This window comes from Mustela lutreola, chromosome 1 (assembly GCF_030435805.1).
Source record: "Mustela lutreola isolate mMusLut2 chromosome 1, mMusLut2.pri, whole genome shotgun sequence".
In the NCBI taxonomy this organism is placed as follows: Eukaryota; Metazoa; Chordata; class Mammalia; order Carnivora; family Mustelidae; genus Mustela; species Mustela lutreola.
The window spans coordinates 177,879,226-177,905,758 of NC_081290.1; the positions used below are offsets into that span (position 1 = coordinate 177,879,226).

At 43.0% G+C, this 26,533-nt stretch overlaps 1 protein-coding gene across 3 annotated transcripts; it reads right to left on the reverse strand.

Annotated features, from left to right (window-relative positions):
* Positions 1-8,498: 8,498 nt before the first annotated feature.
* On the reverse strand, positions 8,499-25,892 carry LOC131834822 (caspase-1-like). 3 transcript variants are annotated; one of them, XM_059179487.1, is made up of 10 exons: positions 25,740-25,892; positions 24,701-24,964; positions 22,364-22,423; positions 16,912-17,027; positions 15,898-16,071; positions 14,548-14,782; positions 13,604-13,747; positions 12,124-12,233; positions 10,541-10,644; positions 8,499-8,599 (listed from the first exon to the last, which is right to left on the reverse strand). In XM_059179487.1, exons 1-9 carry the CDS (start codon positions 25,744-25,746, stop codon positions 10,546-10,548), a joined length of 1,209 nt encoding a protein of 402 aa, XP_059035470.1. In that variant the 5' UTR covers positions 25,747-25,892; the 3' UTR covers positions 8,499-8,599; positions 10,541-10,545. The 3 variants fall into 3 exon arrangements, with proteins under 3 accessions (XP_059035470.1, XP_059035486.1, XP_059035476.1); XM_059179503.1 differs by lacking the exons at positions 8,499-8,599; positions 10,541-10,644; positions 12,124-12,233; ... (1 more) ...; positions 14,548-14,782; positions 16,912-17,027 and having other exon boundaries at positions 15,909-16,071; XM_059179493.1 differs by lacking the exons at positions 8,499-8,599; positions 10,541-10,644; positions 12,124-12,233; ... (2 more) ...; positions 15,898-16,071; positions 16,912-17,027 and adding an exon at positions 18,165-20,061.
* Between the last annotated feature and the right edge of the window lie 641 nt (positions 25,893-26,533).

The following is a 26,533-nucleotide window of genomic DNA, read 5'->3' on the forward strand; positions in this document are numbered from 1 at the left end:
ACTTCTACTAGAAAACAGGAAGCAAACATGTCTTTCCTCTTCATTCTCACACAGTTTCTCTGTTCTGTTTTGCAGTCTATTTTGAAGTCAAATGGACCCTCTGTGCTACCCCATAGCCATGAAATGGCAGAGAGGTCTCACCACAGACACCCACTCAGCCCCTGCAGTAAGGTGTGAGTTTGCAAGACTTAAGGGGAGCAGGAAACTGACTGGAGCCTGACAAATAGTGCTATTCCTGATACCATTTTTAAAAACAGAGGTATGTGATCTCTTCTCTCTTTCTTGATCTGTGTACTGGTCAGCACTGGGAAAATGTGTATATTTTACTATACTGACTCTTTTACTCAAGATTAGTTTTTTAAACAATAGGATGTTTGCTATAAAAATTAAATAATGCAAATTGTATGAAATGTAGTAAGATCATCGGTCTTTTTTAATCTCATGCCACAAATTAACCACAATTATATGCTTAGCTTACATTGGTAAGAATTCTTATCCTGTGCTTTTAAAAAGCACTCAGTATAGTACTGATGTTATTGATGGCTGCTATCAGGAGTATCTTTGTTTCCTTTGGTCTGACTATAAACTCAACTCTGACTGGGTTTTGCCACTGTGATGCAGTAAATGGACCCTGTGAAGCTCTTTGCCAGGCCAGTAGACATGTAACCCATTTCTTCCTCTTGGACACGTGACTGTCCACATGAACAAGACTGGGATAGCTTGCTAGAGACATCACATGGAGATGCCTAACCCGTGTGCAGATGATCTCAGGCACTTGGATAACCCCAGAGACAAGAAGAACCACAGAGTTGATAATCAACTTGTGAACAATAGAAAAGGCCCATTGTTTTAAGTCACTGTGTTTTGGGGCAGTTTCTCACCAATAGAGAAACACATACTTACCAATAACTTTTTTCCCATGTCATCAACAGTTGGCTTTTTATAATTTCCCAATGTATGAAAGAAATTTGTAAGAATTAAAGTACCTTAGGAACTATTTCATTTTTTTAATGACCATATAGTATTAACAGTGTTGATAGATTAATAAGGTTATTTTTTAATAGTTTATTTATTTATTTGACAGACAGAGAACACAAGTAGGCAGAGAGGCAGGCAGAGAGAGAGGGAGGAAGCAGGCTCCCTGTTGAGCAGAGAGCCCGATGCGGGGCTCAATCCCAGGACCCTGGGATCATGACCTGAGCTGAAGGCAGAGGCTTTAACCCACTGAGCCACCCAGGTGCCCTGATAGATTAATAAGTTTTAGATGTTCTATCAAAGTAATGTATGCAGCAGGCATCTAATTCAGTTGTACAGAAAAGTGCATAATAGAAAACATATTCTCAGTACAACTCTCCCATCTTCAGTCCCACATTCTATATGTAATTTCCCTAAATTATTCATTTTTGTTTTCTTATGCTGATTTTCAGATCTTTCAGTAACGTGCATATTTTATCCCTCTGTTTTTTGATAGACCAAATACAACAATGTTCTTGACTACCTCTTATGAAAAATAAGATGTAGTTAACTTATCCTGCCTTACTCACCAGGCTGCCTAATATTTCATGATATAATAATTTTTAATTCTTTTCTTGATTAATTTTTAAATATCAAATACTATATTTAAAAATTACAAAATACACAAATAAGGAAATAATCCTGAGCAGCGAAAGAAAGAAAAAAAAAAAACCCTTAACCTACAAGAGAAGACAAATAAGGTTGATAGCAAGTCTATCCACAAAAACTTGGCAGGCCAGAAGAAAGTGGCATGATGTATTCAATGTACTGAATGGGAAAATACGCAGCCAAGAATACTCAATCAGCAAGGCTGTCATTCAGAATAGGAGGAGAATAAAGATTTTCCCAAACAAAAGCTAAAAAAGTTCATGACCACTTAAACACCCTGCAAGAAATATTAAAGGGGACTGTTTGAGTGGGAAAAAACAAAAGCAACAAAGACTAGAAAGAATAAGAGAAAACCTCCAGAAACACCTAATTTATAGGTAATACAATGGCACTAAATCCTATCAGTAATAACTCTGAATGGGGATACCTGAGTTCAGTAGGCTAAGTATCTGACTCTTGGTTTTGACTCAGGTCATGATCACAGGGTCGTGGGATTGAGCCCTTTGTTGAGCTCTGTGATCAGTGCAGAGTCTACTTGAGATTCTCCCTCTCCCTCTACTCCTCCCCCCATCAAATAAATAATTAAATCTTAAAAAAATAATCACTCTGAAAGTAATGGACTAAATGTTCCACGCCAAAGACATAGGGTATCTGAATGGATGAAAGAAAGAAAGAAAGGGAAAAAAAAGACAGAAAGAAAAGCAAAGCAAGGCAAGACCCATCTATATGCTGCTTATAAGAGACTCATTTTAGATCTAAAGTCACCTACAGATTGAAAGTGAGGGAGTGGAGTGGAGAACTATCTATCATGGTAATGGATGTCAAAAGGAAGCTAAAGTAGCCATATGTATATAACAGACAAACTAGATTTTAAACCAAAGACTCTAATAAGAAATGAAGAAGGGCACTATGTCATCATTAAGGAGTCTATCCAACAGGAAAATCTGACAGTTGTAATATATAAGTCAATTAATAGTAAACATAAAGGAACTCATTGATAATAATACAATAATAGTAGGGGACTCTAATACCCCCACTTATAGCATTAGACAAATCATCTAAGCAGAAAATCAACAAGGACATGACACCTTGGACCATGTACCTCCATGGTGATGACCACAACAATGAATGACACACTGGACCATGTGGACTTAACCAATGCATAGAGAACATTCATCCTAAAGTGGCAGAGTAACCATTCTTCTCAAGTGCACATGGAACGTTTTCCAGAATAGATCACATACTATGTCACAAATCAGGCCTCAACAGTACAAAAAAATTGAGATCATACCATGCATACTTTCAGAGCACGATGCTATGAAACTTGAAGTCAACCACAAGAAAAATTTTTGAACGATCTCCAGTGCATGGAGGATAAAGAACATTTTACTAAAGAATGAATGGGTTAACCAGTAAATTAAAGAAGAAATTTAAAAAAAAAATACATGGAAGCAAATGAAATGAAAACATGACAGACAGTTCAAAACCTTGGAGGTGCAGGAAAGGCTGTCAGAAGAGGGAAAGGTATAGCAATATAGGCCTTCCTCAAGAAACAAGAAAAGTCTCAAATACACAACTTAACCGAAGATGTCAACATCACTCTGAAGTACTTCTAATTGGTCAGAGCGGTGATTGAAGATTAAACATTCAAATTGACAATGTGGAAGACACTGGTTACATTAACAAGAATTGTTTTTGATTCAAGGTTAGAGACAAAAGAGGGACTGGAAGTGATTTGAGAGAGAATAAAGGGAGTTTGGGGAGCTTTGAGGAGTTATGGGGAAGAGAGCGGTGTGTGTGTGTGTGTGTTGTTTAATGGGATCATTATAATGTGTTTTGTGGCAATAGCAATGACATCATTCAGTGGGAACATGATGTAGGACAGCAATGGGACTATTATTGAACAATTTCGGTCAGCAAGCATGAAGGAGTTAAGTGGGAAGTGATGCCTTAGCCTTAGAATTATAGGAGAGAAAAGCAAGCATGTGTGACCAGGTAATAACAAAGTGGTAGATTTTGAGGCTAGAAATATTCTTCTCTGAATGGACAGTTACTGAGGGATCAGCCCCCAAAAGGTGGAAATACATCCCAACACAGTACTTGTCCAGAGATGATTCACATAGCCATAATAGTATAAATGCTTTTCATTGTTTCTTAGCATTGAGAGTTATTGTTTGAAAAAAGCACAGAACACTTGGTTATGGATGCAGAAGTCAGTGAAAATCTTAGGACGTTAGACACTGGAAAACAAAAATATGGGTTAAAAACAGTCCAATTTTAGATGAAGGGAATTGTATGGGTGTGACGATTATCAGCTCGTATACAGAGAATTGCATACGGAAAATTAAGCTACTCAGCAACATTTCCAAGAAGAAATGAGGGTTTATTTATTTATTTATTTTTCATTTCATATTATTTCTTTTTCATTTCAAGTTTTTATTTAAATTCTAGTTAGTTAACATATGTGGTAGAATTGGTTTCAGGAGTAGAATTTAGTGGTCCATCACTTACACACACCACCCAGGGCTCTTCATAACCCGTGCCCTCCTTAATGCCCATCTCCCATCTAGCCTACCCCCTCCATTACAGGTCCCTGCAGTCAAGCATCTCTTATGGTTTCCTTCCCTCTGTCTTTTCCCCCTTTCCCTGTGTTCACCTGTTTGTTTCTTAAATTCCACGTATGGTGAAATCACATGGTATTTGTCTTTCTCTGACTGACTGATTTCATTTAGCATAATAAATTCTAGTTCCATCCATGTTATTGCAAATGATATTTCATTACTTTTATGGCTGAATAACATTCCATTGTACATATATAAACCACATCTTTATCCATTCCTCTGTCAACATTTGGGCTCTTTCCATAGTTTGGCTATTGCTGATAACATTACCATAAACATTGAGGTGTGTACGCCTTTGAATCTGTATTTCTGTATCCTTTGGGTACATACTTAGTAGTGCCATTGCTGGGTTTCAGGGTAGTTCTAGGGTTTTTTTATTGTTGTTATTGTTGTTTGAGAGGAAGCATGCAGTGGGGAATGGTGAGGGGCAGAGGGACAGAGAATCCTAAGCAGGCTCCACACCCAGGGCAGAGCCGGATGCGGGGCTTGATCTGATGACCCTGCGATCATGACATCAACCAAAATGAAGAGTCAGACTCTAAACTGACCCAGGTGTCCCCTATTTTTACCTTTTTGAGAACCCTTTATACTGCCTACCAGAGTAACTATACCATGTTGCATCCCCTGAAAAGTGTAAGCGTTGTATTATTGGGGGGAGCGGGGAGGCGCTGTTAAGTTTGATAATTTCTTCACAGATTTTAGATACTAACCCGTTCTCAGATATGTCCTTGCAGATATCTTCACCATCCCACATGCTGCCTTTTAGTTTTGTTCATTGTTCCCAATCACTGTGTGTCTTGATGGAGTCCAATGGTTTGTTTCGCTTTGTTTCCCTTGACGGAGCTTTACATCATGTCCTGATTTGTAGTTAGGCAGTGTCCATCCCTTCAACACAAAATTGTTTTCTTAGCTCTTCTTACTGTTGTATTTTCTAAACAAGGCATACAAATAAACTATCCAGGGCGCCTGGGTGGCTCAGTGGGTTAAGCCGCTGCCTTCAGCTCAGGTCATGATCTCAGTGTCCTGAGATTGAGTCCCGGATCGGTCTCTCTGCTCGGCGGGGAGCCTGCTTCCCCCTCTTTCTCTCTGCCTGCCTCTCTGCCTACTTGTGATCTCTCTCTGTCAAATAAATAAATAAAATCTTAAAAAAAAATAAAAAAGTAAACTATCCAGCTTGAGAAAATTTCCTGTTAGGTTTTCTTTGTTATTCTGTTGGGTTTATAGATTAATTTGGGTAGGAAATTGAAATCTTTACATTTGTCTTCTAATCAGTGTTGAGGATATCCTTCACAGTAGTTAAATCTTCTTTACATGTCACTTGGTGATTTTTTAAAAATATTTTCCATGCATACCTTGCAAGTATTTGTTTACAATTACCTTCAAATATCTTATGATGTAAATTGCTATTTGCAAGAAGAGCCTTTAAAAAGCAAACACTTCCTATCATCTTTTAAATACGAGAATGCTGTTTTATTTTGTATATTGATCTGAATTCTTACAAATCCAGGGAATATATTATTAATTTGAAGAGATTTTTAGTGAATAAAATCATATTTTTCAAGAACAATGATGATTTTATTTTTGTGTTCCATACTTTTACTTTCAGCTTTCTTGGCTTGGAACTCTAGTGCAAAACTGAATAGAAATATTTTTTACTTGTATCTTATTCAAAGGTAATCCTCAAATATTTCTGCATAAGGAGGCTATAGATTTTCACACATTGTTTTTCCTGTACTTCTATTTTGTTGGTTGACTTCTTATTAAATATATGCATTAGATTAAGGAATTGCTTTTGTTCTTGTTTTTCTAAGGTTTTAATTATTCTTTATCATAAATGAATTCTCAGTACTATTAAATGCATTTATAAACTTCTTAAAATTTTTGCATCTACTTTTTAAATTTTATTTCGAGGAAAGCTGTCCTAAATATGTCTCTTATTAAACTATAACCACATCCTTAGAGTAAATGCTAGTATCGTCAAATACTAATTAATAAATATTAGTAGTATTTCAGATACGGCTAGATTTGTTTTGCTAACATGTTTTTTAGAATCTTTACATGAGTGTTTATGAGAAATCAGCCAATATTTTTCTAACTTCTCCTCCTCTTCTAACATTTTGTTTCAGTTTTGTATAAGGCCTATAAGAGATTTTAAGAAGCATACTTCTCTTTTTCATGTGGAACTGTTTATTGAAAGTAGAATGAATCAGTTTCTTAGAAGTTCTGTAAGACATGTCTTTACAACAATTTGGGTCTACTCATCATTTTTGCAGATGAATATGACAAAGAAAAATTCATTTATTTAATGTTTATGGGTCAATTTAGCTTTTTATTTTATCATGTGTTAAGTTTATTAATTTACCTTTTCTAGAAAGTTTTCCGTATATTTCCTCTGTGTTATGTGTGATATTCTCTGATAATTATTTTTAAAGATTTTATTTATTTATTTGACAGAGAGAGATCACAAGTAGGCAGAGAGACAGGCAGAGGGGGAGAGAGAAGGAGGCTCTCTGCTGAGCAGAGAGCCAGGTGCGGGTCTCGATCCCAGGACCCTGAGATCCTGACCTGAGCCAAAGGCAAAGGCTTAACCCACTGAGCCACCCAGGTGTCCTTTCTCTAATTTTTTTTTTTCTGTATTTATGTCTACCTATATTTATCATACCTTTTTATCTTGAATATTGTCTCTATGCTAATTCTTTTCTTTCACATTCAATCTTGGCTGTCTGTAATTTCATTAGCCCTTTAAAGGGCCAGTGTTTGCTTCAGTGACCTGCTCAGTCCTTTGTTTCATTACAATTTCATTCATGCGTTCTTTTGAATCCGTATGATTTGCTTACTTCTATTTATGTATTGGTTTAGTATATTCTGATTTCTTAAGTCGAATGCTTAGTTTGTATGTTTTTCTTCCTGGTTTTTGTATGTGCCTATATGTACACATAGTTCTATGTTTGGAATCTGTGTGCGTATGCGTGTGTATTTTCATTCTGTGCTATATACAGATGTGAGGCAGTCTTTCTGTTATTGGGTTTCTAGTATTACCACTTGGTAGTCAAAGACTGAGGCATCTGTGAAACATATTTTTGAATCTTTGTGATGTGACTTACATGTCTACATGAGCAGGCCAAGTCCAGATATAAAGCCAGCATGAATTTTTGTAGTATTAGTTAATCCTTACAATTCAAAATTCAGTTAACCCCTACAGTTCAGAAACCCTACAATTTTAGTCTGTCCTTGCATTGGAGAGACAACACAGCACAATGGTTAATAACTCAGATTTCAGAGTAAGTCCAGAACTTTCACTTGCTAACTGTGTGACCTTGGACAGGTCATTTAAGCTCTAAATTATCTGTAAAACGAGGATGTTGATAGTAAGTACAGGGCTGTTGTAAGGCTTAAATTAGTTACTTATACACAAAAATCCCTTTTAATAATCGAAATCTTTACAATAATCTTGACATTCAATTAACTTTTATAAATTTTAACTATGATGTTTCTATTTGACATCCAGAGCACTTTTTTTTTTTTTAATTTAGTTCAGCTATGTGCTAAAATTTCTATCCAGCATTCTCCGTGAACATGGTAGAAGTGGTGTATCTCCTTACGTAGTAGTTCTAGTGGCCATGTAGCCAAAATTCCTCTACCAACACTCATCCTTCCAGAAGAGTAGACATTACTCCTTCCACTGCTAACACTCCCTTGCATTTTCTGTGGTGTTTCTAATTGCATTTGTGTGTTTATACAAATACACTGAATTTACACCATCTTGGACAAAAGCCCAACTTATTTTAGATGACAGTCAGGGGCTTGCTAAAGGATAAGATTTTCCTGAAATGTAGGAAGTGCAGAAGTCTGGGGAAAAAGTACTTAAGAAAAACAGGAGAGCAAGAAGAAAGATACATGGGATTAATTTGAACTCACACTTTACTGAAGAAAAAGAAAAAAAGAGCTCCATCTATAATGTTGGCCAAGTAATAAATTAGAAAACTTGTTCTAGATCATTCTGTAGGTCTAGGGTCTGATAAGTATATAAGTGAGGAGCTGACCAATTTATAGTTCTTGTCTCTGGACAGGTACTGCCTCCTGTCACCCTATTGCTAAGGTCAAGTCATGGCCGGTTATGTTCCCCCAGGAAATACACACACCCCGTGAGTCATAAAGCTGGAAAATCCAGCTTACGTCTTTCACCTGATTTCCATTCAGCCACCATTTTAACGGAAATCCTATTCTCTGCTAGAGGATGTAAAAGACAGTTCATTTGTTTTCTTTTTTATTGTAATACCAAAGGTCACATGAGCATGCTTTGGTCAAGGTACTTTCCGAAGTTGGTCAAGACGGGCTGCGCTGCCTGCGATGGCCTGAAGGAGAGAAAAAGAGCAGAATCAAGACAACAATCCCTGAAAGACCTCAGTCTGTCTCTTCTCATGGCTCCATTCCCTTCCTCTTCTGGGTGGCTCTTGCCACTTCCTTTGGCTTCTAGTTGTGACTATTGTCGTCTACTCACCCGAAAGTACTCCAGGTGATCTTTGCGAAATCTCTGTTACTAGATTATGTCATTTCTTTTTTTTTTCTTTCTTTTTTAAAGATTTTATTTATTTGATAGAGAGATCACAAGGAGGCAGACAGGCAGGCAGAGAGAGAGGGGGGAGGCAGGCTCCCTGCTGAGGAGAGAGGCTGGTGCGGGGCTCGATCCTAGGACCCTGAGATCATGACCTGAGCCGAAGGCAGAGGCTTAACCCACTGAGCCACCCAGGCCCCTGATTATGTCATTTCCGTATGTAAGAGCACTTGAAACACCCTCTCTGTCTCACTCGGGATAAAACATTTGAAACCTTTACCACATGACCACCAAGGTCCACGTGAACAGGCTTCCCACCACTTTTCTGAATTTGCCTCTCCCATTTCCATTGATCTCATTCTCCTCCAGGTTGCTGCCTCTTGACACTTCTTTAGACATGTGAGGCCCGTTTCTGCCTCAGGGTGTTTATACTTGCTGTTTCCTGAGGTGGGACACTTTTCCCCCAACAGGTACCCCAAGGTCCCCCCCCACCACCACAGCCTGTCCATTCCTTGTTCTGACTATATCGTTTTATCACTTGAAGGAAATTCTGCCTAAATAATCTTATCTGTAGCCCGACAGCATCCTCCCTCTGGGGCTCTTTAACCTCCTCCATTTCTCTTAGCTCTTCTCCCTCTCAACGCAGGATCTGTTTCCTGTGTGGTTAGAGTCTGTCCCCTCTCACTCGAGCGCACGTCTCAGAGCAAGGACTCCACTTGCTTTGTTGCCTGGTATATTGCCAGCATCTGGATCAGAACCTGGAACGTAGTCGGTGCCGGATACATACGAGTCCCATAAACAAGCCAGTTCCTCCATGTAGTTCTCTTGCACTCATTAGGCCTTAGCAGCTGTTACACTGAAGTATCTGGGCAACTGCGCTGGGACCGTGTCAGAAACCCAGGGCGGGAGATGGCAGGGGCACACACTGAACCACTGAGATCAACCTCATGATAAAACAGAATTTAAGTGATGTTTCTGAGAGGCAGACTCATAATTGCTTATAATGATATAAAGCAGCTGTGAGTAAGTGAAATAATTTGGGGTCTAACTTGGGGTCTAACTTGGGGTCTAAATTTGGGGTCTAATTTGATATACCCATTCTAAAATATTTTGACCAAAACTAATAATAACAACAATACTACTACATGTGGCGGTGGGTGCTCAGGGGGTTCATGCAGAGCATGTGCAGTTGTGAGAGCACAGTCCGAGGGTGAGATCCGCTCCGTGGGAGTGGTACGGAACCGGAGTCTGCCTCCACACAGGGTAGCTTTTGTAGCATCTGGCAGCGGTCGCTCAGAGCGGCGACATGACACGTGTGCACTCAGAGGACCAAAGTCCTGCTCTCTCCCTGCTCCTGTGTTTCCCATGTTCTCAGGATCTGAGGCAATGTGTGGAAACTCGGTATGTGGGAGGGGTGGGCAAGGGAGGGAATGAGAGAGATGAATGCAAGTCAGTGGAAACATGAGGACATTTCTATTTTAATAATTGCTACGCTGTGTCCTGCACAGTTCATTACTTCCTGACTTGGTTTCGCTCAACTAACCCAACGGCTCGATTGTGGAGGTGGAGGTAGGATTCAGATGCACAGAAGTAGAGTAAAAACAGCAACTAACCACCAAACTACATCAACCAGGAACACTAATGGAACCAACTAAGCTGTCAACCGCCACTTGGTCCTTGGACCTCACCACCAATATGACTTTCCCACTTACTGCACCTGCCAACAGCTCTCGGCACTTACCGTTTTCAGTTGCCAGGGAAGAGATAGAAAGGTCTTGTCAGAGAACTTCGTTCAATGGTGGGCATCTGGGCTTTGACATCTGGTTTTTCAAATGATTGTTGTACCTAAAAACAAAAAGAGAGGCTAGATGATGCCTCTTACGAATTCTCAGGAAAAATTTTTCACCATGAGCCAGAAAATTCTGGGAATTCAGGGTGCTCCTAGGGTTGATGCTGCCAGCCCCATGGACACTCAGACTCTTTGCCAGTGCTGCCCTACCTCTTGAAAGTGATACCTGGTGTCAGAATATGTCCTTTTTCTCAAACACTTTATGTCTAATCCAAGCCCTTACAAACTCTATTTCCTGTTTTCTGTTTGTGATCTGACAATTAGTTTTCCCCTGGGGTCGCTTCATGAGAACTGGATCTTGAGAATTCTCTACTTTCTATGTCTACCAGGGTTAACTCCTCAATTTAGTGAGACTCAAATCCCAGGATTTTGTTAAGTCCAGAACACTGAGTAACTTTCATATCCCTGCCACCAGGCTGACTTAAAGTCTTTTGCCACAGGCTGATCAATGAGATCCTGCTGAACCTAGATCGATTATTTCTAGTCTTTCCTGGAAATGCCCTTCCAAGTGCAATGTCCAAATCCTACTCATCCAAAGGACTTAGCTTGCTAAGTTCCTATTTAGAGACCCCAACTCATGTCATGCTGCTGACTTCTCCAATTTACTTGTGGTATTGCCTTCTTCTTCCAGAAGAGTGTAACTGTTCTCTATGTTTTTGATTGAAAACACAACCACAGTTTTCCATGTTCTTAATAGCAATCCCTTGTTCCTTAAAAAAGGGGAGAACATCTATTTATTTATTCAAGCATTTTTTCATTCAATGGATATTAATTCCTATGTGCCTGAATGTCGCATTTAGCAAATTCCCGCTTTCGTAAATTCACATTTGAGTGAGTAAATACAGATTTTTTAAAAATGAGCCTATAAATACATATACTAAGTGCATGGAGGGAAGAGCCACGGAGGAAAGTAAACAGGGAAAGGGGGCCACTAAGGAGTGTCCAGAGCCGGGGAAGCAGCATCAGGCCCCCTTCTGGACCACCCCCTTCGCATGTCCTCAGACTTTTCTTTACAGATTCCATCACAATCCATAACCACACATTTGTTTGCTGGCCTACTTGTTCAGTGACCGTGTGTCTCACAAACGACGTACCTGCTACAGAACCTTAAGGTCACACGTGTCTCCTTCACCCCTTTGTCACCAGGAGAGAGCCCACAAATATGCCAGCAAGTTCATATTTATTTATAAAGTAAACAATGAAAATTAATGCAAATACCTCCCACTCTTTGAAACTTAAGAACTTATACCCCATGACATACAAACTTATATGTTATATTATTTCTTTTATATTTTGATCTCTTGCTATAGTGCACTGACATTTTTCTTTTTCTTTTTCCTCAATCAGGTTTTAAACACCTAGATGGCAGGAACCAGGTCCCACTCCACTTGTGTTTGCCTGACCAGTTCCGACATTGTCACCTGGCAAAGGCTTCCTGAACAGACAAATGACTAGAAGAGGAAAGACAAGCTTACCTTCTGAAATACTTCTATTAGGTGATTACACCAAGAGTATTTCTGGAAGCATGTGATGAGTTGTGCAATGAAGAGAGATCCCTTTGTGACGTGTCTCCAGGATACGTTATCTATGAAGAGAGGAGGTGGTAAGCCTTGGACTGGGGCCTTCACTCTTACTTCGCTTAAAGTTTTTCTAAAGTATAGCTTGGTAGTTATCTCGGTGTCTTTAGGAGAAGGAGCTATAACCCTACGTTAACTCATTTTTTACAGACAGGAAGCAAATAGACAAATAAAAAGCTAGCAGAGGTTGAACTAGCAGGGCAGCCCATCAGAACTGCAAAAGATGACCCAGTAATCCTATCGTATTGTTAGGACTGACTGACTTTTAACTCTGTGCCCTCTGTTATCCACTTGGCTTCCAAAAGAGGTCTGAGAGATCATTGGAATTATCCCAGTTTACAGAGGAAAAGCTAGAAGCTCAGAAGGATTCAAGACTGTCACCACATTTACACAGGTGGCCATTTACAGACTAATTACTGTGCTGTCTTTCATAGTGTCATCAACAAAATAGGTGAACAGACCGAAAAAAAACTTTTGGAGGGGTTGGATACGTTCATGGCATGGATTGTGGTGATAGCTTCACAGATATATTCTTATCTCCAAGCTCATAAAGTCCTAGCAGATGTCAGTCATATTTCTATAAAGTGGTTTAAAAAGACTGAAAATAAAAATTTGCAACTTAGAAACACCCAAATGTAAGGTTTCTTCAGATGATTACATAGAGGTCAAGAACTAAACACTGCTCTACTGTTAGTACATCAAATACGCCCCAAGGTATCACTTTCTACTTGTTTTAAAGGGGGCATCTATGGGGCGCCTGGGTGGCTCAGTGGGTTAAAGCCTCTGCCTTCGGCTCAGGTCATGATCCCAGGGTCCTGGGATCGAGCGCTGCATCGGGCTCTCTGCTCAGCAGGGAGCCTGCTTCCTCTTCTCTCTCTCTGCCTGCCTCTCTGCCAACTTGTGATCTCTGTCTGTTAAATAATTAAATCTTTAAGGAAAAAAAAGCGGGGGGGTCATCCACACTGGGCTGGGGTGTGTGATGGAAGGCTTGCATGATCCTCTGAGAAAGGGCAGCCAGTCCCAGGATCCAGAAAAACTCTCCTCAAACTGTTAAATGGATTTAGTAGAAAAAGGAATCAGTCATTTGTTTTAAGGTGATATATGGGAAAGGAGGTTCCTTGCATTAGGTTGTTTTAATGTTTGGTGTACCTTTGACTCGAAAGCACAACCCTTATAATAAAAGTACGATCTTAGAAAGTAAAGGGAAAAAACAGAATCTTCGTCTCCATAGAACAGATGAGACAAGATTTAAACAATATCGACAACACATAAAATTTGCCTCGGATCATTGCTGTGCGGAGCCTGTTTTGATTTTCTAGAATCGTTCAGGGGTCCCCTCAGGCCCACAAATCCCTGTGTGCCCTGGAAAGACACATACGTGGGGTTGAGGAGCAGAAAGCAACGAAGTCCTTTTCCACGTGGACCCTGTGGATGGCGTCACTCTCCAGGAGCAGAGGTTGATGGGAAAAGCTGTCGGCGGAGGCTGCTTTCGAGTCACTGACCCACGCTTCCCCAAGATTTTCTGTGGAGACATCAAATTTCTGCACACTGTGTGCCTCTCAGGATGACTAGAGCAATTGCCCACAACTTTGTTGCTAAGCAGTTATTCCAACCAGTTAGACACACGCACACGCGTGCACACACACACACACACAGCGCTCTGCCCTTCTCTAGGGTCCTTCAGCAATGTGCCAGTGAGCGCTGACAGCATCGCAAAACTGGAAGGGCCCGTTTGTGAGGAAGACAGCAGAAGTTAAAGCCTTATTTGCCTAATTTCAGAGAGCGTGGTTACATTTTTTAAGCTAAGTTATGTTTGTTTCCTTTTCCCCCAAAACCCTGCTCCACAAAGCAAAAGGACAGTTGGAAGTCAGGAGAAAAGTTTTTTGTTTTTTGGGTTTTTGTTGTTGTTGTTGTTCCCACACCTTCCCACTCATTTCCCTTCCAATATGCCTGAGGAAAAAAGACGCGGCTAGTACATGCTATGCTCACTTTCAAAGGAAATTCTTCTCAAGCCAGAGATTGTCAAAATGTAAAACGTTAACAAGGAAAGCCCTCATTAAGATCATTTTGTTCCAGGATTTGAATATTTGTGTTTAACTTCTATTTAGGAATGCTAGTGGTCTTCTTGAGTTGAACAGAAATGTGTCCACTGATGGGACAGATGCTCCTGATGTTAGCCCCCTAGGGCAAGTTTCCTGCTAATTCAGTCTAGTTTGTTTGCCCCGAATGGGGTCTAAGATCGTCTCCTCTAGAAGCAAAGCACACATCACTGTTCTCAGCAGACACTGGCATGACCTCTGGGGTTTCCCTCTTAGAACTCACCACCTCTGCAGGCCTGGATGATGATGACCTTGGGTTTGTCCCTGAGGTTGTGGCAGTTGATGTTGTTGAAGATCTGGAAGACGGTGTCATAAGGCAGCACATCCTGATTTTCCGGGCTGAACGCCGTCCCGCAGATTCCGCTCAGGATGCCGTGAGACATGAGCACCAGGAACGTGCTGTCCGAGGACTTGTGCTCTGGGCGGGAGGCGAAGGCCCGCAGCTCTGACTCCATACCCTGGAAAAAACCACCAGATCTTACTTTGCTAGGAGAAGCATTTCAGTTGGTCTCACCTCCTGCTTATCACAAGCAGCAGCGTAAGAATCGTCCAGAACGCCCCACTCACTATGCCTCCAGGCACTGCTTGCTCCAGGATGGGTTTTCTTTCTAAAATGGAGCAGTGGGTAGAACTTTCCAGTCCTGATGGTGATACATAAACTGTCCTCTTCATACATTTTATGGTCACTTTTTGTCACCTACATACTTTTTCCTTTCCGTCTCTCAGTACTTGATAGGAGTCTTGTGTCATAAATGCGTCCTCCCAGTACCCTTGTAAAACCGTTCCCTTCTATGCTTAGAATAAAATCAAACCTCTGATGTACAAATACTCCTCTCTCACCGTACCTCGCCTCCCCCAGGTTCCAGCTGCCCTGGTGTTTCTGTACGGCTCCTGTGTGGCTTCCCCTCCGATCCAGAACACAGGTCATCCCCAGCTATCCAGGGCATGCGGTTCCCAGACTCATGGGTCCGCTTCCGTATTAGCTCCCTGAAGAGCCCATCTAACATCAGGTTTGCTGGGATCCCCACTCACTAGTTTGCTGCCATGTTTCCTTGTTCTTTTTTCTCTTTACTTACTTTTAACTTTCTTTTCACTCTTCCAGGGATGTACCAAATCTGTGACACGTTCTGTTTTGCTTTCGGTACGATCATCCCACACCAAGCAAGCCCAGAGCACTGGAGCTGGGAGCTGCCCATCTCATTCACAGACCTGTGCCCAGTGCCAGGAAGAGACCCTAGGACCCAGCTGGGACTGGGCACGTAATGGTGAGTACACTGCCATGACACTAACATCACACTCGGATTTCCTGGGACTGTTGGGACGGACTCCTAAACATCCCGCTTTGGAACTGAGGATTGTCTAGATACACATGCCAGCCACTTTGCCCAGTTATGGAACTGACGATATTAGAGCTCAAAAAAGACATGTTTCTTACTTCCATGTCTTTAACACACACACACACACACACACACACATAAGGATGTCAAGGTGTTTGCCTAACATGCTGAAGCTAACATGTTCGTAGTAGGATGTGCGTTGAATATACACTTAGGGGCGGGTGAGGGGCCCCGACCTCAGCAGTGAGTTTCTGTTTCACGTCCACACTGTAGCCGAGGCCTTCCAGCAGATTCTTCATCCCTGCAATGTCAGTTTCGGCCCCATTCCTGGGCGGAAGATGATCGAACTCTATATTGCATATGATGAGAGCCAGCCGAGTACGATCATTTCTCTCCATTATTGGGTAGATCTGCAGGAAACAGACATACGGTGAGTCTGACTTACCTCAGGCTCCTTTGAAACCCTCATCTGCTGGTCACTGTTACTGCGCTAAGGGCTCCTTGAGCTGCCCAGTCCTCTATCCTGTACCAGAAGACCCTGCTCTCCTATCTCTTTGTAATGGATTGAGTTGGCAGTAGTAAGAAGTGCAGACGGGAGCTAAGTTATCTTTTAAGAGCCCACAGCAGGACCCAGTAAAGAGCTGGGATGGTTCCTTAAGAATCTTCAGGAGACTAGAAGACTTCCTACCCTCTCCTCTCTCTTCTCTACCTAGTCAAGTCTGTCTTCACATTCAAGATTCAGATACAATTCTGTAGAAGCCAGGAGACGCTTGCCACTGGCTCCAGCTAGAAATGAATACATGAGTGGTCTTTCTTCCTCGGTAACATTATTATTTGGGTACTTTTTTTTTTTCTTAAAAACACATCAACATACAATGCTATGCAGATTTTAACTATATTTTAGAAAATGCTTCATGTCTAGGCTTTTCAACTAGAATGCAAACAACCATTACTCAGCCATATTCTCTCATAAATACTTCGCTTCAGTAATGACAGCTAAAGTTGTCCTAAATCACAAATAGATTCGAGAACAAATAAATGAACAAGATGAGACATCTGCATTCTGTCGTGGGGTTGAAAGAGAATCGGAGTCTGTGTGAGGTCCACATGATTTCCTCCTTGCTCAGAGCATCTAAGGATAAGATTGCCACTCTCCTCATTCCCAACTCTGCCATCAGTGTTTTAGGAAATTGTGTGGTGGGAACAGTTGTTTCTCTCTTATTCTCAATGTCGTGGACCCAGCACAGCACCTCTGCAGCCTCTTTTTTAGAGAGTTTCACGAATTCTTCATGAGGACAAAGCTTGAGCGTATTGGGAGGTTCTTCTGGTTCACGTGGCCCCAAAAGCTGCACGGTGTCCTCAAAAGCTGCAGGATATAGCATGAATCATCAATTAGGATATCTGCCTTTGGGACCCAATTTTCACTTAAGAATACTGACAGAGGAGGGAGATGATGGGAAGATCTTTCAGCGCGTAGGGGTTATAATTATGTCCAACTTCTAGTGTAAGGAGGTGTATTTTGAGTAGGAAAGAACAGGATGATTTAGTAGAGGAAGCAGATCCCCCTGAAAATGCAAGTGTAGGTTTCTGAGAATTCTGAGGAAAATACTTTCATAATTTGGGATCAGATTTAGCCTTTCTATATTCAGCAAAAACAGTTTGATTTTTCCAGTGGTCTTACTCTGGGGTTCTCATTTGTCCATGTGGAGCTTCTATGGTCTCTGAGCAAGAACTGCCTGAGTTAAGATTTACTGGAGTGCTGTCCCTTAGAAATGAGACTGAGCCACATGTGCCATTCAAAATTTTGTCATGTCCATGGTCAGAAACAAAAAAGAAACCAGTAAAATTAATTAATAGGGTATTTAATTAATAGGATGCAAAATCACATCCTCTCAGCATGTGTTACTTGGTCATGGCTCCGGCCCAGAGTCACTGGGTGTGGCTGGCAGCTCTGCTCTAAGAGAGAGTGCCTTCCTGAGTCCACTCCCAGCTCACGTGGCACAGACAGACACCCACACACGCATGGAGCGGAATCTCCAACTGTGTGCACTTGTGACCTTCGTGGAGGAGACAGGCCGCGGTGGCTCCTCACCCAGCTGCGAGGTCAGTGACTTAAAGGAGAAACTCTAGTAACCAGCCCTACATTCCAGGGTTGACCAGATGGTTGTCTGTCAGTGACCCTAACATACTCTGGGTGTCCTTGCCCCCAACATGTGAACCAACCAGCACAGTTTTCGACCTGTGTTTTTCCAATGTGAGAAAATCCCTCCTACCATGTGGAGAAGTTTGTCTCTGACTCATCCTGACCTAATTCCTAGAGAAATGTAGGACTGTCAGACCCTGCGTGGCCTCCCTTAACTGAGACTGTGCAAGAAGCCGGGAAAGTCCTGAGCCCACCCTTGGAGGAATGAGGAAGAGCTCTTCATAGACAGAACTGAGCAGTTTGCCAAGAGCTAATGTAACAAGGTGTTTGTCCATTAAAGGAATAAATTTTCATGCTCAGTGACACAAGCCAACCAAGAAGTCTTTTACTTAAACGACAAAAGCAATGTTATCTTGTATAAAATTTTCAGTTTTCACATTTTACACTTTTTTCTTATTTCATTCATTCGTTTCCATTAGTTTTTAAATCACATTCTTGTGATAAATGTCTTTCTACACTGAATGATAAAAACCCAACCTCTGTAGATGTAGCAGATTGTAAGTTCTTAAGGAAGCTAGATGTTCTGAACATTTCTTAAACAGAGACATGTACACTCCCTTTGTATTCCAGAAGATTCCACCAATGCAAGGTCGTCCAGGGTCCTGGGCTAGTCTCTGGTCAGAGGGTACGTTTCCCAGCAGAAGTCACCTCTGTTTCCAGGATTGGTGAACATCCTAATTAATAAGCATCAGTTCCTAATGACCATGTTGTATCTGGCTGGGTACAGGTACTGCGTTTGCAGATAAAATTGGGGATTAGATAGGATTTCTATCTCATATTTAGTTAACATGAAAATGAGTCCCTCGGTTACAACATAATAAGTGCTATAGTGCAGCCTGCTGCCCAAAGGGGGTTCCATTCGCCTGGAGGCACACAAAAAGAAATGAGAGAATTCGGAGTTCAGATAAAAATTTTAACTTTCTTCTCAATTACTTAATGAAATGCTCAAGAAACCCCTTAAAGTGATACAAAAAGGAAGAAACTGATGCAACGTAAGACAAAGCCATCTCTCTTGGCCAGTTGGCGTCCAAATAGCTATTCCTCAGTCTAACGGTGCCTGTTGCATCGTATGTACATATATGAGTTTGTTAAATGAAATGAATCAGAATGATATCCATGTCCAGGAGGCCCAGCCAAGGTCTTTCTGTACGTCAGTAGCCCAGCTCACCCAGCTCCCCAGGCTTCGGGTGCCACCTCAGACTCTGCCGATAGCCTGAACTTTTCAGTTTGGTGTTCATGGTGATTCCTGGGGGCCTCAGATTATTCGAAGCTCCTATGACTTCAGTTTCAATTCCCATTTGCTGAGTGATCTCGGATTTTTTTTTTTTTTTCAAAATTGTCTCCATTCCATCCCCGATTTAAGAGGAAATGATAAGCCTGCATAAGGACCAGCTCATGTATTAATGAGAACAGAGCCGAGGTCATCATATTGGAGCTCTGTCCGACCAGCACATGTGTCCTGGTGGGCACCCCTTCCCCATGAGGGACTAGTTGAAAAAGCGTATTTGGTACAGTGAGAAAGCTAGAGTTTTCTATTGCCTTTAGTTTATTATTATTTATTATTATAGTTATTATTATTGATCAACTCTGAGATGTCAGGGCTAGGGTTTGAACTTAACCTCCGTAGCGGATCAAGTGTGCCGCTGGTGAACTTGACTTAGAGGCTATTTAGGTTCTAGTAATATTTATAATTCAATCTAGGTCAGAAATCTTCAAGAGTTTTAATAGATTGGGCACTTGTCAGCTGTTCTCCTGATCATGTTTTTGTGACACACGGGAATGAGTAAGCACTAAAAAGATCTAAACATTAGAAGTGAAATAATACTTGTGAGAACTAATATTTCCTGGGTGCCTGTTCGTTATGTGTCGTGTTCATCCTGTGTTTCTTCCCGGCCTCCTGTGTGGTCTGCACTCTGCCGAGAGCTACTCTTCCCTTGTGAAGAAAACACTTGTGCTCTAGACAGAGAGACTTGCTGGATTATCATTCTGTCCACCGAGATAGAAAGGGTTAGAAGCAGAACAGATCTGATGGGGGAAATCAAGGGTTTAACTCTGTAGACGTTAAGTTTGTGAAGTCAATGGAGTCTTTGGCTGGAAACGTTGGTTGTGCAGCTAGAGCTAAGTGTGTCTGGAGCTCAGAGGAGAGTTCTGGATGAGGGCTACTGTCTTCAGAGTTGTCCGCCATGATGTCCCTCGCCTGTGAAAAAGTTACCAGAATTGTCACTATGTCACAGATGCTGAGACTGATGCCCAGTGAGATGAAGAAGCTGGAATGAAATCATGGAGTGTCTACAGGGGCAGAATCTGGGTTCACGTGCAGATATCCTTTAGTCCCCAGAGTCCACAATCCGCTCTTCTATAAGTAACAGAAGCACAGGGACCTAACTTGCTAGCTAACTGGGAAGTGGGTCCCCTCCCACAAAAGGCAAGGTGGCCTCTCAAAGGATGATGACCAGTTTAGTAAAAATTATATGTTAGTAATGGAAAGATGGCGGGATTATGGAGGACCCTGGAGGGGCCTTGGAGTTAAGTAGAATCTGGAAAATTTGAGACACCCATCATTAAGTGATTTCAGTTTACCTTTTACACTGGTGGAATATTTGCCCATATTAATGAAAGTTTGGACAAGGGCTTGACCTGCCTCCTGCCATTTCTGTCGCACAGATTTCAGAAAGACCCGAGGCTTGTCTTCAGGTTTAGCATATAAAATTGTTTTTCTTTTCTGCTTCCTCCAATTTCAGAACATCTTTTTCCAATAAGCCATGCAAAACACCAGTAATGAGTTCTTTGCCCACAGTGTCCAAAATCTTAAATGGGTTTTTGTTGTGTTTGTCTTCTGTCAGAAATACAAACACTCTTTCAACGATAGGCACAGCTTAAAGAGTTTTGCCCTGTCTCTAGAAAGTTCTGCATGATGGGAAATAACTCCTGCAAAGGCTTTCTAACTGTTTCGCCATCTGCCCCATGAAGTACATTTTCTTTCATTATCTCCATTGAGTTCTCTGGACCCATCAAATTCACACTGGGCCATGTTTTAATGATTCATCCCCACTGAAGATTTCTGGGAGGAGCTTCTCATCTTTCTTCTATGACACTGGGCCTAATACTAACTTCCTGGCCATCTACTGCTTTCATATTTCTCTTTCTCACAGTGATGACGATCCTTTTGTAATATATGCTCCAAGGAAAGGCCATGTTATTGCCTAAAACTGTACATTTTTTCCACTAGATGCTAGGATCTTTTCTTTCTTTTATATTGAATCTCCTTGGTAAAAGTACAACGTCTTTGAATCCTTATCTCTGTACCCACATCTCATTCCCACATCTTTGTGCTTAAAATACTTATAAACACATAGATGCTTGCTGAATGTATAAATTAATGAATAAATGAATGAATGTGTCTAGAGTTCTAATATTTTAAGATCTTATCTCAATAAGAATTCTTAATTAAAAAGTCATCTGATGACTAATCTTTCAGTAAGGTAGATTAACTTAACACCAGGTTAACTTACTACTGTTTGGGATCATATTAGCTGATACGGTTGTGTGTCATGTCATTTCCATCCCTAAATTTTTGACGAGCTTTAATCTGATGGTAGAAATCCTTAAATACCTATTCTTTGTTCTTCATGTATTTTTATGGGATCAGTAAAAGCAGGAACATTGTTTGTCTTATTCATTCCTCTATAAACAGTCCATAGAGCAAGATCTATAACACAGTTGATGTATGTCAGATCTTTTTCTCATGACCTAGCCCACTAGCAATTTTGATGAAATTATGCAGTGAAATACTATTTTAACAAACATTTATTGCATGCATACTGAGTCAACTACGGTGATGGGATCTTATCTACAAATAAATCAGATGTGTCTAATTTTCTCATAAAGTTTAAAGTCCAGTGCAAGAAAAGGATAGATTTAATTCTTTAATGACAAGACAAACATAGTAAGAGTTACAGCTGAAGAACCATAGGCCACTGTGAGAACTGGGATTTTGAAATATAGTAGCAGAAATCAAAGTGGAGGGCGGAATCTAGAGTTGAGAGAGGAATCTGTAAGGTTGGCCACCACTGGAATGTTGGAAGTAAAGAAGAAGAAAACCCACGCTATTTCAGGTTTCTGGTCTGAATAGCTGGATGATAGTGGTGCCATTAACTAGGACAGGGGAAGCGGAAGGGGAAGCAAGGCAGGGGAAGGACGACAAGCTCAGCTCCCGCAGGGAACCATGAGTGCCTGTGTTCAGTAGGTACTAGAGAGTCAAGTGTGGGGTTCCAGCGGGTAGTCAGGTTTGGTATGCGTTTAGATTTGGGCGTATGAACGTGGTAGTAAACTACAGGGTTGGCTTCTACTAAAGCAGGGATTAAGAAGAGAGAAAGGCCTGGGATCAATCCATGAGAGTAACCCATCACCCTCTCACCCTGGTGTCATCCCATGAACCTAGAATTAATGTCAGGAAAGATGAGGTTCAGAAAATGTTCTTGCTTGGAAAATACCATTACCTGGTGCAGGAAGAGTTGCTACTCCAGAGTCTGTGTTAAGCTGACTTCCAGATGGCGGACCTGAGGAAAGATTCAGAACACAGAAATGGTGGTTTATCGTCTCTGGAGAATCTTGCCTGATGTGTTAGACCCTCCCTAGTGAACCCACCTTCTGCAGGCCTGCCTCCTAGAACCACACCTGTCACTGAGATACCAGAACTTTCCCCCGGATGCAGAACAAAGGAGTGTCTGCAAGTGACTCTCCCATTTCTGCTTTCTAAGATGAAGGGGTATTGAGACAGCATCCGAGGGAGAATCAAGAGATCTCTTAATTCTCCTGTCTCAAGATGGCTCCTGGGGTGACCACTGCTGCCTGACACGGGCATGCCATGTTGAGGGTCTAACTCAGAGCTGGCCTGGACTTGGGAGAGAAAACGAAAAAGAACAGGTACGTGCCCATGGACACTCAGCTTTGCAAAGACTTATCGCAGCAGAAAATGAGAATGAGGTGACCCTTGGCCGACCCTCAGTTGGTGAAGTTTGTTTCCCAAGTGTCACTGAACAAGCCAGGATACTCATGCGAACCGTCTTCATAATCATCTGTGGGCTTCTGATCAGTACACTACTTCTCCCACCCACCAAGGCCACCCTCTGGGGACGCACGTGCTGGGATCCCTGACCATCACCTCCGTAATCTGCATCCATCCTACTAGGTAGCAGAAGCCATAGCTGGAGGAGGAAAACAGTGGGAAGCTGCAGTTACAGTGTTTGGAGGCATAAAATCACCAAACCTGTTCATCGATCCTCTTGGATCACTTTTATGATTGTCAATTTTAAGGACAAGAATTGAGTTTAAATTTGTTGAAGGTCTTATGAGAATCTCAGTATGACAGCACCCACCCGAGAAGCTTACTCCAGAAACTTTCAGAATTGGCATAAGCTAGCACATGAGAAATGCCTCCCGATCTTCATTTTGTAGTACTTATGGAAGACAGGATTTCCATAGACAAAATATGGTCCATTTCCCTCCTCTGAATGGAGGGGAGTCGAAGTGTCAAGGAGAAGGCAGCACACTACAGTTTCTCCCATCCTTCCCCTCGAGACTGGAGTCAATTAAGCATCAGTGAATGCCAGAACATTCTCTGGAGGAGGCCTTCTTACGGCAACAGGAAGAAGGTCTTAAATCAAGAACTTTATTTTAGAAAGATCTCTCCCATTAAAGTGCATCCAAATATTCTATCTCATTGTCACAGCCTGTGGACCTACAACAGTTGGCGGATGGATGAGGGAGAGATGAAGCCATGTCGAACCTGACCAGGGAGGCATCTTGTGATGACTAGAGAGGTGGACCCTGGGCTGCAGTATCCTGGTGGGTTGGACAAGCGCCTCTAGGACTCTGCAGGGAGAGGAACGGGGGCAGGGTGAGCTCTCTGGCTGTTGTGAAAGTATTCTAGATCCTGACCATTTTTCACTGGTTTAATTTGGGAGGATTTGTTAAGTGAACAAGTTACTGAAAGAAACATGAGAAACTCACCATCCATCCACGGATGTTTGCTATGTCACCTGGAAGGCAGAGCCCTCAACCAATCCCCAGGAAAAAGGGCTTCTCGTTTTCAAAGAACATCGCTTTCTAAATGGCATTAGCCAATGCTGAAGAGACCAGGGGCTGGACTCCACTGGAGTGTGGAGGGACTAAGTGACCACAGAAGGGGCCGTTCCCCTGGTCTCGGGCTCTTAGAAGGACTGGAGGTCAGGGGCTGGGCCTCACAGAACGTTCTGCAGCCCAGAGCCACACTAGTGGACACTCCTGCTCAGAGGAATATGTGAAGAGGTAACTGGAAGGAAGCGTCCACTTAAAACGCTTACTTTTCTGTAGGCCCTGAATTTATTCCCAGGGCTCCACCATCCCTAAATATATTTTGTTGCTCTTGGAGAGCCAGATTTTGGAGAGATGTTAGAAAAAGTATCCGAGTCTTTATGTGAGATGACTACGAAAGTTCCCAGGTAGCCCCGGACTTTAACAAGAGAGAGAGACAGAAAGAGAGAGAGAGAGAGACTGAGTCGGTGCTTCGCCTGGGTGACTGGAGAATCAAGTACGAAGCTTCTCAGACCGGCTCATGAAGTCCCACAAAGGAGCTGTGGCACACTCAGAACGGGAGAAGAGCTTCAGTCAGAAGAAGGCTGCTGAGGTCAAAGGACCGGGAGCAAAAAGGAAGCAGAACACTTGCGGTCCAGCCCCTGATACAGAAATGGGGCCCTGCAGCCAGGAAACAGGAAGTTGTCTGCAAACTAACCTGAGCGAGAAAGAAATCAAACGTTGGGCACAAGGACACCGGCCCTCTGTGCCCTGACCCTTACCTGAGAGCTTCAGCTTCTCTGCGAGGAAAGAATCCTCTGCGCAAATAAAAGCAATAAGAATCTGGCAGGCCTGTGGCCCTTTCCGAATGATGGAGTCGATCAGAGCCCGGGCCTTGTCCGTCGTGGTAGCGTTTTCGCATCGCACTCTCTCCATCTCCTCCTGGTTTAGCACTTTTTGGTCTAAGAGCTCATCCAGCAAGCTGCTGAGGGTCCCGGGGCTCACTGAGCTGACAAACAGCCTCCGTCTGTCCTTCAGGATCTTGTCTACACGAAGCACAAGGATTCCTCAAGTCATGAAAACAGTCTCATTCCCCTCACGCCAGCTCCAAGGAGTAGCCTGCTTCAGATTCGATTGGAAAGACGTCCCTCCCCCCCAAGCCCTGAAGACCCCCGTGTCTCTCACTGCCCCCTCAGCACTGACCCTGGTCACTCACTGAGCAGTCTGAGGACAGAGGTCCTCTCCGGCCACTCGCCGCTGAAAACCTGGACTGGCCCCCACGTGCCCCACCTGCCTCAGCTCCACACAAGAAAATAATGAAGTTAGAGGCACCTGGGGGGCTCAGTCATGAAGCCTCTGCCTTCTGCTCAGGTCAGGATCCTGGGATCGAGCCCCGCATCGGGCTCCCTGCTCGGCGGGAAGCCTGCTTCTCCCTCTCCCACTCCCCCTGCTTGTGTTCCCTCTCTCGCTCTGTCTCTCTTTAAGAAATAAATAAAATCTTTAAAAAAAAAAAAAAGGTAAGTGATGTCCTATTTCCTTTCCTGAGCCACTTCTATACCCTCTATCACCCCAGAGCCTTTGACATTCAGCTGGGAACACAGAGCAGATCCAGGATACCAGCGGAGTCCCCCGGTTCCCTCCTGGTCCTGGCCTTGCCTTTCTTCAGGCTGTAGGGAGTCTCCGGGCCCTCCTTTTGCCCTCCCGCCTGCCCCCCAGTGGCCCCCACCCCCTGTTGTGCCCACTGGAACAGTCCCAGAGACCTAAAGACCAGCAGCGCCCCTGTTCCCCCAGACAGGCCCTTTCAGCCAGCGGGACACTCACCAGCCATGGCTCTTCTCTCTCAGCCTCAATGCGCATCTGAAACTGAAAGCTTACCCACCTTCCCTTTGAGCAGGGTGTGGGCGCTCGTTGAGAAATGCCCAGGGCTCCCGCACAGACATCCTGTTTTGTTTCCCGCCCTCCTCCGCCCCCACGAAAAACAGTTCCCAGAAACTCAGCCTGCATGGACATGGAGGAGAGTATCTTTGGGGGAATTTCTTTCCCGGCACTCTGATGAGGTCAGAGAAGGAGGGGAGCGGGGCTGGGAGAAGAACTGAAAAGTGCACTTGGAGTTCGACTCACAGTGCTGTCTCTCCCTTGCCTTTGGAAGGAGGATGTGTGATCTGAGAGTCACTCCTCCTCTGGCAGCTTAGTCCATGCAGGCTGTTAGCACGAAATACCATAGAGGGATGCTTCTGAAGGACAGGGATTGATTTCTCAGGGCTCTGGAGGCTGGAAGTGCGCTCTCAGGGGCCAGCCAGGCCAGCGGGGCTGTGTGTGCACCATGCTCCGGGTCACAGGCTGCTGGCCGTTCGCCCACCCCGTCCTCACTTTGCAGAAAAGGCAAAGGGTCTGTCTGGAGCCTCTCTTGTTAGGGCTCTGCCTTCAGGACCTCATCGGCTTCCAAAGACCCCAGCTCCTCCTACCATCACCTTGGGCATCAGGTTTGCGGCACACGGATTCTGGGGGGCAGCACGGACTTCCATTCTGAAGTGTTTGGAGAAGCTGGACGCCTGTGTCCTGTGCCCCAACCTGCAGATGTGGGCGACGTTCCTGCAGAGCCCTGTTGCTTTTAG

Coding starts and splice junctions, on each gene's coding strand:
- LOC131834822 (XM_059179487.1), bottom strand. Junction 22,424..24,700: donor AGAGAAGCTGAAGCTCTCAG/GTAAGGGTCAGG, acceptor ATCTTTCCTCAG/GTCCGCCATCTGGAAGTCAG. Junction 17,028..22,363: donor AGCAACTCTTCCTGCACCAG/GTAATGGTATTT, acceptor TATATCCTGCAG/CTTTTGAGGACACCGTGCAG.